The sequence below is a fragment of the Capsicum annuum genome, chromosome 5 (assembly GCF_002878395.1).
Source record: "Capsicum annuum cultivar UCD-10X-F1 chromosome 5, UCD10Xv1.1, whole genome shotgun sequence".
NCBI lineage: Eukaryota > Viridiplantae > Streptophyta > Magnoliopsida > Solanales > Solanaceae > Capsicum > Capsicum annuum.
In genome coordinates, this window is record NC_061115.1 from 102014022 (window position 1) to 102032149 (window position 18128).

Sequence of the window (18128 nt, forward strand, 5' to 3'; positions counted from 1 at the left end):
ATGATTTTGATATTTGGATCGTGAATCCCCATTAGAAATTGTGTTTTTTTAGAAAGTGTGTGATATAAGCACGTTGATATTGAATATTTGAGATATTTTGAATGATTTGACCTTTTGGTCTTAATGGAGTTGTTTTGAACTCGAGTGTGAAAGAAATCCACAACGTGGTTAATTTTGATAGATGGGAAGCATGATGGCTCCCGATGTATATTTATATATTACTGAAATTCTTTTGTTGTGGATTGTTTTTGAAATGATCTGAGCTAAGTCCGGGAGAAATCTTTAGCACCGAGTGGGAGGTATAAAGCGACCTTACTTTCCTAGAACTACGTGCTCCCATAGGAATGAGCCTGAGGTTGATTTATATAGTGATCACTAGTTCGTGTGGATTTGATATCGATAGTCCTACTCCGATGGCAAGGATAGGACGGCTCTCCCCAACGTGGGTTGTACGTTGGACTCCATGTAGCTCACATGGTTTATGTTAGTTATAAGAATCTCCCAGTGTGTGTATGTTTCCTTGTGTCTATGGCAAACGGTGAAGTGATTTGAAAGTGGAATTGTGAAAGTTATTCTTTCAAAACATTTAAATGATATTACATTATGAGAATTGATATTCTTGATGAACTGAAAGTGATTGACAAATTATATGATGACTCACATTTGTTATTATACTTTTATCCTCTCATGATTATGATGATTTTCTTCGGGCTATGTGAGTCTTTCATACATCCTGCATATTTCTTATAAATATTTATGATGATGATGTTTATAAAAATGCATACACCCCCATATACTCAATTCCTTTCCATGGTACTGACCCACATCTTCGGATGTGGGCTGCATTTTCTCAGAATGTAGGTTCAGGTGCTCAGTTTCAGGTTCGACAGTGATTCTTCGGGCACGCTGTTCTACATCCTCTGTCGTGGTGAGTCCTCATATTTCGAGGACGTGATGTCTGATGTTGGTTTCACGGAATTGTTTACATTTGATAACTGAGTATGAGTCAGTTGGGGCATGTCTCAATGGCTCGCTGGTTTTATTGATTTTCTTAGAGGCTTGTCAGACTAGTATAGATGTTGGGAGTTGACTAATAAATCGTATTTTGTTATCTTCCTGAAATTCTTTTATTCTTGGATGATGATTACTCTGTTGATATTTGAGGGTTATTTATGGAAACTCCGTTGATTCGTGTTGAACTGAATGAAAATGGCTCAAAGGGTTAGCTTGGGACTACTCGTAGCCTCAAGCACCGTGTGACGCTCCGGGACCCGTTTTCGGGACGTTACACTATCTCCATTGCAGCAATTGTTGAGATGCCGACTTTTGTCCGCTAAAACGTCCCTAAAGGAAGGGGCTTGAGATGGGATATCTTTCATGACGGAGTCCGTCGTAAGTAGTTCTATCGGAGGGGGATCTGGTGGTTCTGTGGGGGGAGATACTACTGTATCGGTGGTGTTAGGTGAGGTCATGATCCTCTACTGTAACCTGCCTACTAAGAGGAAATTAAAGGATAACATTTTCTCTCACGTCACCAAAGAAAGTGAGTACATTCTCTTTGCCATCTCACACTAAAGGGTGTGTATATTCCATATTATAAATAATTCAAGGGTAATAACAAACCTTAAAAAAAAATGTATAGTTACCTGACTTAAAAATAATCACATTCATTATCGCTACACATTTGTTCTTCCACCTATAGCACGCCACCATCGGCCATTTCACCATCAACCACTGTACCCAATTCCACCGTACCTTGAACAATTACCCTTCATGACTCACTGCTTAGTTTACATAAACCTCCAATCTGTCTGTATCCTCCATTAATCACATAGATAAAATTCATTACCTCCCTCCCCTCCAAATCACAACTTCCACCACCACTCTTCATGCACGATAATTTCTCCAACCATCATTTATAAATTTACTCAACTTCAGACCAAAAATTTTATCACAAAATGGAGTTAACAGTGAATTAAAAAAAAGGGACTTCTTTTCTTTTTTTCTTTCTTTAGCCATGACGTATTTTGGCTACACTGAAAGAATTTTCCAGGTGCCTCGGGTTGTTGTGAAGCTATGTTTCTGTTGCAATGTAGCCACATTGTGACGTGGCAGCTTTCTATAGTAATCTAAATAATTAGATATACTAATAAATATTGTAGGGAAAAGATTCAAAAGTTGCCCTTGCAATTAAAAATTTGGTTCAGCCATGAACTTACCGTTAGCAACATGGGGCAATTTCTGGGTCACAATCATAACGGTAAGGACATGGATGACCCAAACTTCTAAGCAAGAGCAAAGTTAGACCTTCTTGCAATGTACAAGGGCGCAATGTACAAAGATGAATCTGGATAAATACCCCCCACACACACACACACAAAAAATACGAACAACATGAACAAGGAAATAGAAACTGAAACATCATGGAAATGAGAACAATTTCAAAAATGAAGAATATGACCACTTATCTATCATAATAAGCACATAACCAATTGAGAAGCTTTCCAGTCAACAACTAAATGTATCCCACTCATTTATTAAAAAAAATTGATATTATGGGTATGGGCGAACGATGGAAATTGAACCCACGTAACGCGCCTGTGATGAAACATTATCAAGCCAACTGGAATTCCTGCATTACAATCTTCATTTTAAATCTGTTTAGCCAAAATCTTATAAACAAAATAATACTTCGCTGCTTGCACAATACACATCTCATAACTTTTAATGAGCAACACATGATCTCCTGTGAGTGCCACATAGGCAAAATTTGAATTGGACAGCGGCTTACATGGTAACCAGATCATAATGTACAATCACCTTTTGAAGATTAAAAAAAAAAGGCAGTACGCAATGTCAAGCATCTGAGCGATTCCCAGGTAAAGCCACCACTTGAAGTCCAGCCAGTACTGCCTCTTCGTCCAAAACAATTGAATACATTGCTCAAGGGAGTACAAACAATGAGCAGAAGCTTCTTCATAGTGAAAGAAAAAAAATGAAATGCTACAAAGCATCCTCTTATAGGGCCATTCAACCTCACAAATCGCGAGGAAAATTGTTGATTTGGCCTTCCTCCAAGACATCTTTGTCATTCACCTTATAACTTACTCGTATGCGCATGACAAGGGATTTCTGGGAAAATTAAGATAAAGATATAGCTGTAAAAGAATCACAGAAATTCAAGAGAGAAGTGAAAAGCATACCTAGTCTCACAATTTTAAGGGAACTGCATAATTTTGATGTACATTCAATTCCAGTAGCTAATAAACAAAATTCCATTAGTAGTTTTAGTTTCTTACAGCACATATTGGTAAATAATAAGAACAATGCACATCTTCAGCTTTCTTTTCAAACCCCTACAAGGAAAATAATGTTTCCTCAAGTTCAAGAGTTTTCAATCTTTCCCATCTCATATCCAATTCACTCAGAATCCATATGAAACGTACAGCTGGTAAAAGCCAGACTCATAAAAGTATATTTTCATGTCTAGAATTTTGCAGATCGACATCCAAAAATTTGTTAATAGTTCCTCTTCATGAGCAAATGGAACACATGAAATTTTGAAGTTAGAATTGATTCGTGATACTGTAACTGAACTCGTATCAGTATCAAATTGATAATGATCCTGGACAACGTTTTTAATATGAATCATCAATGCTGGAACTCTGGGGAGCAATGATAGAGCATAGACTTTGGAAAGAGTGGCATTAAACTCATGAATCATATAATGAAACTCTAATATGACAAGTGTGATAGAGCACCAATTGAAATTTATGCCCCGTAGATCTACAATGGAGTCTATATTTTTTCCTAACAGGATAAATGAAAATTTATCGCGATAAAATGGTGTTTCTCAGATAAATCATAGTATGAAAAGCTTTGAATAAGGAGGAGGTGGACTTCCCAAAGATAACGAGAAAGACGTGTTTTTTCACCTAGTTAACAACTAGTGGAGTAAACTTGATGGCAGAGAATCTGAGAACGAAGATCACTTATGTCGGTGCTTTATGTGCAAGGGTGCGATTGCAGATGTCGACCATCGCCTCATTCACCTTACGGTAGCTTCAAGATTGTTAGAATATGAGTAGGAAAAGGAATAATATATAGAACTCTACTTGGAAAGGGATTGAATTGTTAGTGTCCTAGTTTTCTAGTTAGAAAAGAAGTCTAACGTAGTTTTCATAAATAGGGTCTCAATGTAATAATTTAGATACAACAAATCAATAATATTTTCTCCTATGTATCTGACATGGTATCAGAGCGTTGGTGAGAAACTCAGCCGGACAAGTGATTGTACGTCAATTTATGGCCACTTTCCAGTAATTTCTTTTTTATTCCAGTAGGTTCATGTCATCATTTCGATCCAACCCATATCTTTTTTTTCCTCATATTTTGACCGCTTTTCAGTAGTCAAAACTAACTTTTCGGAGGTTCAATACAATTTCTTCAAACGTTTATCATGATTTCGATTTAGTCCTATGATTAAGTCTAAACCCTTAATGAGGAGATCAAATTATCAAACGTCACAGTCCATGAAGAATCGACGAGAGGAAGGTCGTTTTGGAATATCTCGACCTAGGTGTAATTATTGTAAAAGGCTTGGACATACTAGTTACGTATGCTATTCTCGACCTAAGTGTAGCTATTGTAATAGGCTTGGACATAATCATGACATGTTATAAAAATGCTCTTATTGCTCAGTCTATCACCACAAATAATCAATGGGCATATTTATCTGAAAAGGAATATAATGAATATCTTCAGTATCAAGCAAGTAAGCAGATATCTCTACTAGTAGCCTCAACTGCACAATCTTCTACCTTTGGATCATAGGTTGTGAACTGTGGCGCTTCTGATCATATTTCTTCTATCAAATATTATTTATTCACGGTCTTCCAACTGTCACTTTAGCAATTGTAACCAAACCAAAGCAAAAGGAGTTGGACAAGCTACTCCCTTATCCTCTGTCACTTTAAATTTTGTTCTTTATGTCCCTGGTTGTCCTTTTAATCTTGCATCAGCCAGATGTTTGACTCGTGTCCTAAATTGTGGCATACTATTTCTCGAGGACTCTTTTATCATGCATCACCATAGTACGGGACAAACAATTGGTGTAGGGTATGAATCACAAGGCCTTTACCATTTTACCTATCCTTTAACTCCTCCATAGCATGTCCAATTATAGATTCTCCAGACATAATTCACAAACATTTAGGACATCCTAGTTTGTTCAAACTACAAAAGATGGTGCCTAGTTTGTCTAGTCTATCCACATTAGATTGTGAGTCATGCCAACTAAGGAAACACACTAGAACTACCTTTCAATGTAGTACTGAGAATCATGCAGAGTATATCTTTTCCTTGGTTCACTCTGATATTTGGGATCCTAGTAAAATCTTTTCAACCTTAGGGTTTCATTATTTTGTTAGTTTCACTGATGATTATTCAAAATGTACTTGGATTTTCTTAATGAAAGATCGCGCTGAATTGTTTCCTATGTTCAGAGTTATTGTGCCAAAATAAAAATCAATTCAGTGTCTCTATTCGTACATTTCGTAGTGATAATGCCTTAGAATATATATCCTTCCAATTTCAACAATGTATGACTCACCAAGTAATTATTCATCAGACTTCTTGTCTGTATACCCCTCAATAGAATGGAGTAGCAGAGAGGAAGAATAGGCACCTCATCGAGACTATTCACACTCTTCTCATTCAATCCAATGTTCCGCTGTGTTTTTTAGGCGATACAGTTATCGCATCTTGCTATTTAATTAACTGGATGCCTTCATTTACCATACAAAATCAAACTCCTTATTCGGTATTGTTTTTACAGTCACCTCTATACTCTCTTCCCCCTCATGTCTTTGGGAGTACATGTTTTGTTCATAACTTCACTCCAGGAAATGATAAATTAACCCCTCGTGCTCCCAGATGTGTCTTTCTTGGTTCCTAGTCTGGTGTATCGATTGCGTCGGTCACTTCATGGTTTCAAACAATCTCCTCGAGCCTGGATTGGAAAGTAAAGCACAACAATTCACATGATTAATAGTGAAGCAGATCTCTCTGTGTTTTATTGACATTCTGCTCCAAATCTATGTATTTATTTGGTAGTTTACATTGATGATATCGTTATTACTGGCAATGATCAAGATGGTATCATTAGTTTGAAGCAGCACCTCTTTCAGCATTTCCATACTAAAGACGCAGAATGAAGAATTTTTTAGGCGGGACATGGAACAGTTACAGCTCACCGAGGACATGACCCTAGATAGGAAGGTCTGGAAGACGCGAATTACGGCAGAGGATTAGGGCCAGTTTGGGTCGCTAGTGTAGGGAATTACTTGGTGGGGGTTTTATTCTTGTTATGATTCCGTGTTCCGTGTTCCATGTTTTATTACGAATCTGTGTGCTTTCCTCTGCCTTCCTCTGCTTTCCTCTGTTTTATAATACTTATGGGTGCCATATTTATGTTATGTAATCTGCTTCTGTGCTTTACTATGTGTTTGTGTGGTATCTCGTGCCTTGAGCCGGGGGTCTTTCGGAAACAGTCTTTCTACTTCATCAGAGGTAGAGGTATGGACTGCGTACATCTTACCCCCCCAGACCCCACTAGGTGGGAATACACTGGGTTTGTTGTTGTTGTTGTTGTTGTTGAAGTTGCTGAGTGCAAATCAGGTATTGTTATTTTGCAACACAAATATGCCTTAGACATTCTCGAGCAGGCAGAAATAATGGGATGTAAACCTGATGACACTCCTATGGATCCGAATACTGAACTCCTGCCAGGACAGGGAGAGCCACTCAATGATCTTGGAAGATATAGGCATCTAGTTGGTAAGTTAAATTATCTCATAGTGACCAAACCAGACATTTCCTAACTTGTGAGTGTTGTAATTATAGTCAATGAGAGGCAGTTGTTCGCATTGTGCGACATATTAAGTCAGCCAAGTAAAGGACTACTCTTCAAAGATCGAGGTCATGAGCAGATTGTTGGATATACAAACGCTGATTCGGCAGAATCACCTAGTGATAGACATTTTACATCCGGATATTTTGTTTTAGTATAAGGTAATTTGATGTTCTGGAAGAGTAAGAAACAGAGTGTGGTTGCTCGATCTAGCACAGAAGCATAATATAGAGCAATGGCAGCCACTTGTGAGCTAGTTTGGATTAAACAATTGCTAAGAGAGTTAAAATTTGGAGAATCAGTGAAACGGAACTTGTGTGTGATAACAAAGCGGCTCTTCACATCGCATCAAACCCGATATTTCATGAGAGAACTCAACATATTGAGATTGATTGTCAATTTGTTAAAGAAAAGGTACTTTCTAGAGAGATTGTTACAAAATTTACGAAATCGAGTGATCGGCTCGCAGATATTTTCACCAAGTCCCTCATTGGTCCTCGTATTAATTACATTTGTAATAAGCTCGGTACATATGACTTTTATGCACCAACTTGAGGGGGGTGTTAGAATATGAGTAGGAATAGGAATAGTACTTGGAAAAGAATTGTAATGCCAATGTCCTAGTTGGAAGAGGAGTCTAATGTAGTGTCTATAAATAGGGTTTCAAAGTAATAATTTAGATACAATAATTCAATAATATTTTTCTCCTATATTTCTCACAGAGACTATGCTGTGTTACATGGTTTTGGACTTTTTAAGGTGATGCCAAGCACTGTTAAAGTGGCTATGGACAGTCTAGGTATCTTCCGAATCCAAATTGATCTATAAGGAAAGTCAACCTCCTTACTATTCAAAAGCTTTTCATAATATCTGTATGTTGTTGTAATCACCTATGTTAATTCACTATATCTAGGTCTATTGCATTTGAATACGGGGGAATATTTGTGCTTTAAGACAAAATAGGCTGACAGAGGTTTCTAAATCATACGATCCATACATTTATTTCTACCCAGAAAATGTCTAGTAGAAGTAATCCAAGACAGAAAATGAACAATCAGCGCACCTTGCCGTGTTGGCTGTTTGTTATTCTCAACTTCTGTGTGATTGATCCATTACCACCTGCAGGTAGGGTATTACCGCTAGCTGGATCCAACTGCAGTTGAAGGAACTTCAAAGAAATACCAAACAAGCTTAGTCAAAAAGACAAATGGTACATGTTCTGAGAATTTGAAAATTAGGCCATCCAACGTATATTACGATTGACATTCAATTGCAATTAATCAAAGGAGGACCTGTATAGACCAAGAATTACCCAATTCATTTAAACCTTCAGCAAAAAAATTTTTTATGAAGAAACCTTTAGCAAAAAGTTTTTTTATGAAGAAACCTTCAGCAAAATGTTTTAAATTTTTTCTTTCAGTACTTGAAAAAAGAGGATATTTTACTTTTTAGAACAATTCGTAGACCTATTTACAGCAGCCTCCAAGATATCCCTGAAATTTTTAGCCTTTCAGAAGTCAACCATGATAAGATATTTGCAAGGCATGAAATCCTCATCAAGGGCAACATTCTCCTTGTATAGAGAAAAGATTTACTGACACACTTCAATGAATCTATCCCATGTGTGGGTGTGGGTGTGGGTGTGGGATCCATACCCAATCTGGTCAATCGATTTTGGGTACTTTAACCAAAATCAACGGAGAAATTCTGGAGAGATTTTGTGATTTCTGTAATCAAAGCAAAAGCTAAGGTGAATTGAAGAAAATGGAACACCATACAGAAAATTCTATATCACTACTTTTCCTTTTGTCTCCTTCAAAACCTCTTGATCAATATTTTCTCAAGATTTTCAAATAATATCTCATAATCTTGATATTGTAAATTTGTTTTTTAGATATTTAAATTTTTTTTAGCTGAATCCCCATACCCCTATCCATACCTGGATCCATATTCCCAAATTTTAAAATCTAGATCATGATGGATCCGACCTCTAAGATCCGCATCCGTATCGGACACCCGCCCCTGAGTCCAAGCAACATGGCACTTCTAACAACTTCCACTCTCAACCAATATCAACTTCCATTCTAAAAAAACCCAGTTCCTCCATCAAAACTGAGCCTGAAGAAGCTCTGGTCAAGTCCCACAGGCCAGAAAAGGTTTCAGATTTTCTAAAAACGTTAAAAAATAAAATTTAGTCTCCACATGACAACCGTTATTTTCTGATATTGTAGTTCAGATATTTGATAGGTTATAGCAAGAGTATAAGAGGGATCTGGAATCAACCTTGTAGTACTTTTGTTTGGGATGGTTTATTTGGCGGTGGAGATTGTGGCAGTAGATCGACGTTGAAGGAAATACAAGCAAAAAACTAACAAAAAGGAGAGAGATTTTCCATGCTCTCAATGGAGGTTACTGTACATGCTGTGCCATATCAGCAGGTGTCAAATGGGTACATCTTTCAACTAACATTAACTGTTTGATAGGTAGAATCTTTAGTTCAAGTATCTAAATAAGAAAATTTGGCAAGTTTGAGAGACGGCTTATGTATTCTACCGAGATTCCGTACGCCACTAGAATATATAGTAAACTTCCATGGACACCGAACAAAGGGAACCCTGGCTACAGTTGTAGTAAAACCACCCCTCTATAAGCTTTCTTTTCTCTATCGCTTAGATGAACCGCTTTTCGCCTGTTCCGCCAAAAACCAACATGAAAAGCACCAATACTATAATACATGAGGAAGGACAACTAAACAGCTACTTTTATTTTATTTTTTTATATAATGTGCCTGAGATGAATTTAAATTAAAAAAATATGGTCAAATGATAATTCATGCTGAGAACAAAGTAAATAGAAGTCTGCTCTCTTAAAAAGCTTGAACTTTTAGATGAGATGGTAACAAACTTCAATATGGTGTCAAAGCACGAAACCATCCTGGGATCAAATTTCACCACCACCCATTATCAAAAGAACATTCATGTGCTTGACCCTCGAAAAAATAATTAGAACCACACAGTGAGGGAACGTGTGGAGAATATAATTAAGTAAATAAAAGTGTGCTCCCTCCAACAACTTAAAGGTTTTAGATGAGGTGGTTAGATACTTCAATAATTCATATAGCCAACCCCATCTTTTTGAAAATGAGGTGCAATTGTTGTATACTGTATTAACTAACAAGATGGTGTAAGCCGAAGAGGGACGACCAATCAATCAACATTATTAAGAAAATGGATACCGGGCCTAACTCAACCCCAAACGAAAGCTCATGAGGTGATAATTCCCAAAATCACGTAAGGAAACAAATTATTCCCTTAAACAAGGCCCTTGATCGCCAACCCCCACGCCCAACCCCCAACCACCAACCCCGACTCCCCCACCCACCAACCACACCACCAAATTCCACATCCAGGGTTGGGCATCTGTGAGTGGACAACATGAGGGCCTAACATTTTGTAAAAGAATAATTGGCATGGCTCTGACAATGATAGTGTAAAGAAAATGAACTTGTGCCTAATTCAACCAAAAAAAACCAATGCATGAGATAATGATTGTCCAAAATCACACAAGGAGACAATAGTCTATTCTCTTAGGATACTTACATGGGACAATCGATATTCCAAGTGGAACATAAAGAAGAGAAAAACAATAACACAACAAATTAACTATGGATGACTCTTCCTTTGTTTACCTTTGGTACTGCTGCCTGGAAGATGAAGTCCGAGTAAACATATTCTGACTTATTTGTAAAACTACCATCAATAAGTGTCATATGTGGGTTTCCAGGCTGCTTTGAGATGTTGAATGTTAATCTCAAGGAGCTGCTCTCAAACGCAGTAACTGATGAATGTGCCGGACCATTGCCTTCTGTAACTTAAATAAATGGTGTCAGCATTTTAAGAATATAATTTGACTGGCCAAGAGGTTAAAGAGCGGATAGAGATAGTACCAGACACTGATGGACTGGAAGGAAGCCCGTTTAATAAATCCAACATAGAAGAATTTCCACCTGTAGAAGAAACTTGAGATGAAGGAGCTGAAGGTGTGGACAATCTATCTAATATATCCAATCGACTTCTATTGTCTGTCTTGGAGGATAACACCTGAGGTGTGAATGGGCTTCTCTGAGCAGGAGTTCCAATCGACAAAAGATCTAGTAAAACATCAGAGCCACTCTTTTGGGCCTGAATTGTATCTGAAATTCAAAGAGCATAAAGAGAAAATCCACTATGAAGTCAAGTTTAAGTAGATGTCAGTTTGTGCTTTGGACAAATCAAAAGATGCCAATTTAAGATTTTAAATGCAGTAAGGAGGAAAAGAAAAAACGTGAGAGTCATCAGAATTATAAATCAGGAAAAGCATTCAGATTCATACAACACAGAGTAAATGAGACCTGGTTGCAAAGATACTGGCATCAGATTGACATCAAGAAGATCTTGAAGAAAAACTCCACCAGAAGAGTTAGATGAAGGAGCATCATCCAAAGTAAGATCAAGCAAGTCAGCAACAGGAGCAGTACTGAGCTTTATAGATCCATTTGGAAGACTAACTGATACTCCTTGTGAAGTTGACACAGCTGCTGGCACAGAACCAGCTCTCCTTCCACTGAAGGTTTCTTCATCCAGAACCGGCATTCTCTCAACGAGTGAAGACCTGAAAACACACATCGCTGCTCAGCATAAATCGCACTAGAAAGACGAAAAAAGGAATAGAAACAACTTTCTATAAGATATCAACCAAACCTCATATTCTGATGCCTCTCGATAATAGAGTTAAATTCAATAGCTCTCTGTTGCAGTTCAAGCACAAAACTTCCTTTATACTGACCAATGATATCATTTATCCGTCTGCACCAACCAAAAGCATTGCAGATTAATCACTTAAGTTACTCTGTCAGACCAACAGTTTATTAGTTTCCAACTATTTTGAAGGGGCACCGAGCATCAAGTTAGGAATATTAAATAGGAAAAAAATATAATTTACCAAGTTTGAGGCATGTGGGATTGCTAATAAAGATAACATTACCAAGTAACAATACAGCATAAGAGTCTTGAGAGTGATGTAGACAACAAACCGACAAAATAAAAGTTCAATACAACACCTTCTTAGCAATGATGAAAAGAACAAGTTTGCTAAGAAAATGTACCTTGGGTCTAACTCAAACCAAAAAATTAGCTCAATTGGTGAGGCGTTTCCTAAATCAATAAGGAAACTAAAGCCCATACAATTAACCCATGTGGGGTTTTAACACGGGGCGTGAAATTTGGACGGAACAATATATCATGGATGGCCCAACATTGGCTAGCCTAACATGCCCTCATAGCTTTGGTCCGACAATGAAGGAACCATGATACGAGTACGATCATGTAGATGGACTTATGAGGGCGTACGTTAGACCCGAGGCTTGGTGTGTGCAATGAGTGCAAAGGAGCACCAAAATGGACACCAAAACAGTCCACTACATACACTAAATGGGCCAAATCAGTCCACTACATATACTAGAGGGGTGCCCCTTCACTAAGGAGCCTTTTGGTCATTTTACCTATTATTTGTAATACACTATAAATAGAATAATGTAGGGTTTCATTAGGGAGATTTTGATGATGATGAATGTTGTATAACATTGAAAAGACAAGTCCTCTCTCCTTGAGGCACAAATCTGAAATTGTAATTAGGGAAATCAACTTGAGTGTGGAATCACTCGTGTTGGATTCAAGCTTGGAAACATTGGTCCTTGGGAGATCGAGATCCTTCTTGTGCCTACGCAGGAGATAGGTTAGTGTTGTGTGTAGTATTAAAGGTCCAAGGGTGTAACAATTCTTGGGTTGTTAATATTATTTCCTCATTTGGTCTACCTATCTATCTTTATCTTATTGCACTTTGTAGATTCATAGTGGACTGTTTTGTGTCCTTCTTGAATCCGAAATTTGTTCTCATTGTGCTCATCTTGTTATCATTGTGTTGCTGCTGTTTTTGGTGTCAAATACACCGTTGTTATCTCGTATTGTTGTTGCTATAGTGAATCCGAGAGTGGTCTCCAACTTAGTCCTCAAATCCTTAAGATTAGTAGACTGTTTGGGAGTTGTTTCGTGTTTCCGTTATTTTCCCGTATCAAACCATGTACTGTGAGGTAACACATCCCGAGCTAAAACCTGATTTTTAAGTGGCAGGAGGATAAAGTGGAAATCTCATACACCAACTAGGGCTGGCCAACTAACCCAGCGATTTCTTGATAACATTGGGTAGTCCAACATCAAAGATTGTTGTGGCTAATGGCTATGAATCCATATTAAGGAAAGAGACCTTGGATCTTATTCAGCCCCAAATGCTAGAAAAAAATGGACCTTGAACCTCGGTCAACCCAAAAGTTAGCACATGAGGTGAGGATTGTTTGAGATCATAAAAGAAGGCAACATCATGTTCCCTCAACTAAAGTAAGACACTTTAAAACCTACTTGCACGCAGAAACTGCACACCTAGAGTATGGACAAGATAACACAAGGGACTAACATTAGGTAAACCAAGAATAGGGATGGATCTGATTCCAATACCATATAAAAGGAATGAACCTTAAAACTAACTCAACCTAGCTAGCTCCTGAGACGAGTATTGTCCAAAAGCATATAACAAAAACCTTATAGAGAGAAAAAGAAAAGTTCCTTGGCTCTGTAGAAACTTAGGATCAGTCAACTAACCAATCATATAATACTGATGGAAGAAACATTAAATTAATCATGGTGCCTGAATATAAAGTTTTTTGGTGTCCTAAACAGAACATCACATCATTTCTTAAATTAAACCAGTTAATGAATAATGTTTTGAAACTTGTGAATAGGTGTGAAGCAAAGAGAGGCTGAAGATTATACATAAAGCACACGTGGCAGATTTGATAGGTGCAGACAGAAGCTCCCGTTAAAGTAGCGTGTTTTGAATGTGTTACAACTTGGGGAGCATGCTTAACTCAAAATAACTTGCAGAAAAGAGGCTTTAACCTTTGTAGTAGATGCTTCCTCTGTCAAGAAGATCAGGAACCCAGGAAGCACCTTTTTCTACATTGTAAAATTTCTAGAGAATGTTGGAGTTTTTCCTAATCTTCAGGGTATTAATTGGGTGATGCCTCAGAAAGTGAGAAGTTTGTTGGAAGGATGGCAAGAGCAGGCTATACCAAAAGAGAGAAAGCAGATATGGAGAACTATTCCGTTGTGCATCTTAATGACAATTTGGCTAGAGAGGAACAAAGTTTGCTTTGAAGGGCAGAGAATGCACATTTCTAGAATTAAGGGTAGATGTTTGCAAAATTTGTATTTCTGAAGTAAAGGCAGATTAATAGAGAGTTTGAACCAGTCTATGGATTTAGTGGATATGCTAGGAAGAAACGTATAGGAGGTTGTTTTTTGTTTTATGCGTTTCTATTGCTTTTCCTGTACCAACTTGGTACCTTTGAATAAAATATCTACCTTATCCAAAAAAAAAAATGAATGAAGAGTTTCACATAAAAATAGAACAGGATAGACTATATATACTATAGCTGAACAGCACAAAAGATATCCAGCTGAATGAACGTGAATTCTGGCAGAAATGTCAGCTGATGATAAGATATGTGTGTTTCATATACTGAAGTCATTAGTATTTTACGGAGTAGAAAAGAATACATACTGTGAACAAGATGGAAAGCGACTTGACAGCTTTAACAAAGCAATCAGACACATCGCCTGAGATGTGAGATCACACGAATGGCTTTTGATGGATGTCTCCAACACATCTATAGCATTCGACTCTGTCACCTGCTCCAAGAAATCTCTTCATATATGCCCCAAAAGGAGAAAACTAATATGCAGAAAAAAGCTGAAAGGATAATAAAATGCCCCCAACTTTAAAAAGGAAAGAAGCTAAATCTCTTTTAAGGAAATATTGAACTAAGATACAAAATAATTAGTATTTTATTTTTGATAAGTGGTGGTGATGATTATAAGCCATCTTTTGGACTATTCATCCTTTGTTTTCAAAATTACATCTTTATTTGACTAAAGCACATTACTAGATGGCAGATGCACATTATTACAATAATGCTTCACAATATATCATCCTATTTTGGTCTTGAAATACACGAGTAGCTGCATAAGTAAAACATAAGTGTTTGTCAATTTATCTGTCTCTCACAGTTTCACTCTCCCCTATTGGTCCTTTTTTGGTAGTTTAGAGGAATAAGGCATTTCTTGGAGATCTGCATTTTTTAATAACTTAAAATTGCATGGAACTAGTTTACATTCATTACCATATTCCACCAAAGCATAAATTTATCATTTGTGAACTACCAAAAAATGCAGGGAAATTCAACAGTTACAGTTATGGTCAACACATCCATCATGAGTTACGTAGAGGATGACAATAATGACTGACAAACGTCATCCAGAGAATACTGGATCACAAATGAAATACAAGCTGGTCAAGAATATGATGCAGGACTGATTTGGAGAATATATTCATAGAAAATCTGTCCAAAAGCATGAACTCGCCATTAGGGGTTCTTCTATGTCAAGCCTTCCAACATTATTGACTAACATTTCACCATACTCTCCAATGCACCAAACAGCAACTTGAACAAGGGTTTCCTAACAAGAACAATCAAACAGAATATAGTAAACAATATAGACATATTCAAGACCAGAAAACTGCTCATAGGTTACAGGAACCTAGATTCTGATAAGATAAAGGAAAAGTGTGTTGTACCTGTTCCCCGGCTGTCTGCACAGCTCTGTACAAAGACCGTACCGCATATCCATGGAGGTCAGAAGCATTTGTAATCACCACAATCAGAGCATGCCACACCTCATCCTTGACATAGTTTCCAGCCTATAGCACACCTATCATATTAGTACTCCCACAAAAAAAGGGGAAGGAAGAACGAGTAGATCCTCCAAAACAAGCCAACAAGGGGCTACAAATATGTAGAGTCAAAGCTTAAACCAGAAGCATAAGCACATTCATTAGTGACTAATAGTCAATTTGGCCAAGTTTTTAGGAGGCGAAAAGTGCCAAGGAACTCAGAGACTTCAGACCAATCAGTTTAATTGGGAGTGTTTACAAGTTGATATCCAAGGTTCTCACAGAAAGATTGAAGGAAGTAATGCACAAGCTAGTTGATACTCAAGAAATGGCCTTCCTGAGAGGAAGGCAAATCACTAATGCAGTCTTAATTGCTAACGAGTGAATAGACTCAAGATTAAAAACCAAGTCTCCAGGAATCATGTGCAAATTGGATATAGAAAAAGTATATGACCATGTCAACTGGAGCTTTTTACTTGAAATTATGCAGAGGATGGGTTTTGGTATGAGGTGGATCAGATGGATGAAATTCTGCATAAGCACTGTAAGATTCTCAATTCTGATAAACGGCTCTCCCATAAGGTTTCTTTCCATCAACCAGAGGACTGAGACAAGGTGACCCCCTCTCACCCTTTTTGTTCATATTAGTGATGGAAGGCCTAAATAATATGTTAAAGACTGCTCACAACAATGGATGGATAAGGGGCTTTAATGTAGCAAAGAATGGGAATGCTAGAGTGGAAATTACACATCTCCAATATGCAGACGATACTCTCCTCTTTTGGATGCAGAAGATAGTCAACTCAAAATCCTGAGGTGATTCTCATTTTGTTTGAAGCAACGTCTGGCCTCTATATCAACTGGAGAAAAAGTCTCATTTTTCCGGTCAACGAAGTGAACAGAATTCAGCAATTAACAGGGATTCTGGGAGGAGAAATATGACAGCTGTCTACAGTGTACTGGGGGATGCCTTTGGGAGCCAAAAGCAAATCCAAAGAGATATGGAATGGGGTGGTCGACAGATGTGAAAAAAAACTGTCCAGATGGAAAGCACAATACTTGTCCAGAGGTGGAAGACTGGTCCTAATCAACTCAGTCTTAGATGCTCTGCCAACATATTTGATGCCAGTTTTTCCTCTTCCTGTCAAGGTGGAAGAAAGAATTGATGCCCTTTGTGGAATGGAGATAAGGAGAATAAAGGATTCCACTTCGTCAAATGGAAAACTGTGATGCTATCTAAAAAGCAAGGTGGATTAGGTATCAGAAATTTGAGGAGACAGAACAGAAGCCTACTTATGAAATGGTTGTGGAGATTTCCTAAAGAGGAACATGTACTATGGGTTAGAGTGATCCAAGACAAGTATAAGAAGGTAGACCCCTGGAAAACCAAAGAAGTTCTGTTTATGGCACCAGTTTGTGGAGATCGATCAGGAATCTATGGCATAGCTTCTTCGAAAGAACTAGTTTCAATGAAAACAATTGAAGGAAGATTTTGGTTAGGGAAGTGACTGGCTAGGAAACGGCAGCCTCAAGAACCTTTTTCCAGACATTTTTTTGCTGAACCAGCAGCAGAGGCTGCAAGAAGTTTGGTTTGGACGGGGATGGAACCTTACATATAGAAGATTGTTGCAAGACTGGGAAGTGGATAGAGTGGTTGGATTCTATGGCATAATAGATCAATTCAAAGGTTTGAACGAGGAAGAAGACACTCTCAGATGGAAATGTCATAGCAAAGGTATTTTTGCAGTCAACTCTGCCTATAAGCATTTAAATAAGATGGGCACTCAAATCAGGTTTTTACATTGGAAGCTTATCTGGAAAGTTAAAATTCCATACAAGCTAGCAGTTTTCATTTGGTTGGTAGTAAAAGAGGCAGCATTAACTCAGGAGAATCTTATGAAGAGGGGATTTCATATGTGTCCAAGATTTTATTTTGTGAACAACAGGCAGAGACAATCAACCATCTGCGTCTTCATTGCAAGGTGGTTAGGCAACTTTGGAACTTGTTTACCAACTTTGGAAAGAGTAGGTCAGGTGCTTGAAAGCTGGAACAGTGAGGGTTGCGGCAGTAAGGACAAAGGCAGATGGAGAATTGTCCCAGCAGTGATTTGGTGGACCATATGGAAGGAGAGAAATTCTAGATGTTTTGAGAGTATAAGCAGTCCTATACATAGGATTAAAATGGATTGCATTATCACTTTTTGCTATTGGTGCAGTTCGGAGTATGTAGATGATCCAGTAGACATTATTGACATTCTAGGTTCTTTGTAATGAAGTAGGATCTGAAAATAGTTGGTTTTTGTCTCTTTGTTTACTAAACCTACCTAGGTACATACAGTAGGTCCATGTTGTGAATTTTCAGGATCCCAGCCTTCTGTGCTGAAGATTTATATAC

At 37.8% G+C, this 18128-nt stretch overlaps 1 protein-coding gene across 4 annotated transcripts in view; it reads right to left on the reverse strand.

The window, feature by feature from the left end:
• Positions 1 to 2516: 2516 nt before the first annotated feature.
• LOC107870633 (AP-1 complex subunit gamma-2) overlaps positions 2517 to 18128 on the reverse strand; it is a 43398-nt gene continuing 27786 nt past the window's right edge. The window contains exons 10-18 of one of the 4 annotated variants that reach the window (XM_016717221.2): positions 15638 to 15760; positions 15424 to 15519; positions 14564 to 14691; positions 11650 to 11754; positions 11301 to 11560; positions 10857 to 11102; positions 10599 to 10774; positions 7974 to 8078; positions 2517 to 3132 (exon numbers count right to left, since the gene is read on the reverse strand). In XM_016717221.2, coding sequence (XP_016572707.1) covers positions 3037 to 3132; positions 7974 to 8078; positions 10599 to 10774; positions 10857 to 11102; positions 11301 to 11560; positions 11650 to 11754; positions 14564 to 14691; positions 15424 to 15519; positions 15638 to 15760 — 1335 coding nt within the window. In that variant the 3' untranslated portion in view covers positions 2517 to 3036. Of the gene's footprint in view, positions 3133 to 3191; positions 3357 to 7973; positions 8079 to 10598; positions 10781 to 10856; positions 11103 to 11300; positions 11561 to 11649; positions 11755 to 14563; positions 14692 to 15423; positions 15520 to 15637; positions 15761 to 18128 lie in introns of those variants that run through there. The other 3 variants (XM_016717220.2, XM_047413112.1, XM_047413113.1) reach the window with 3 other exon arrangements.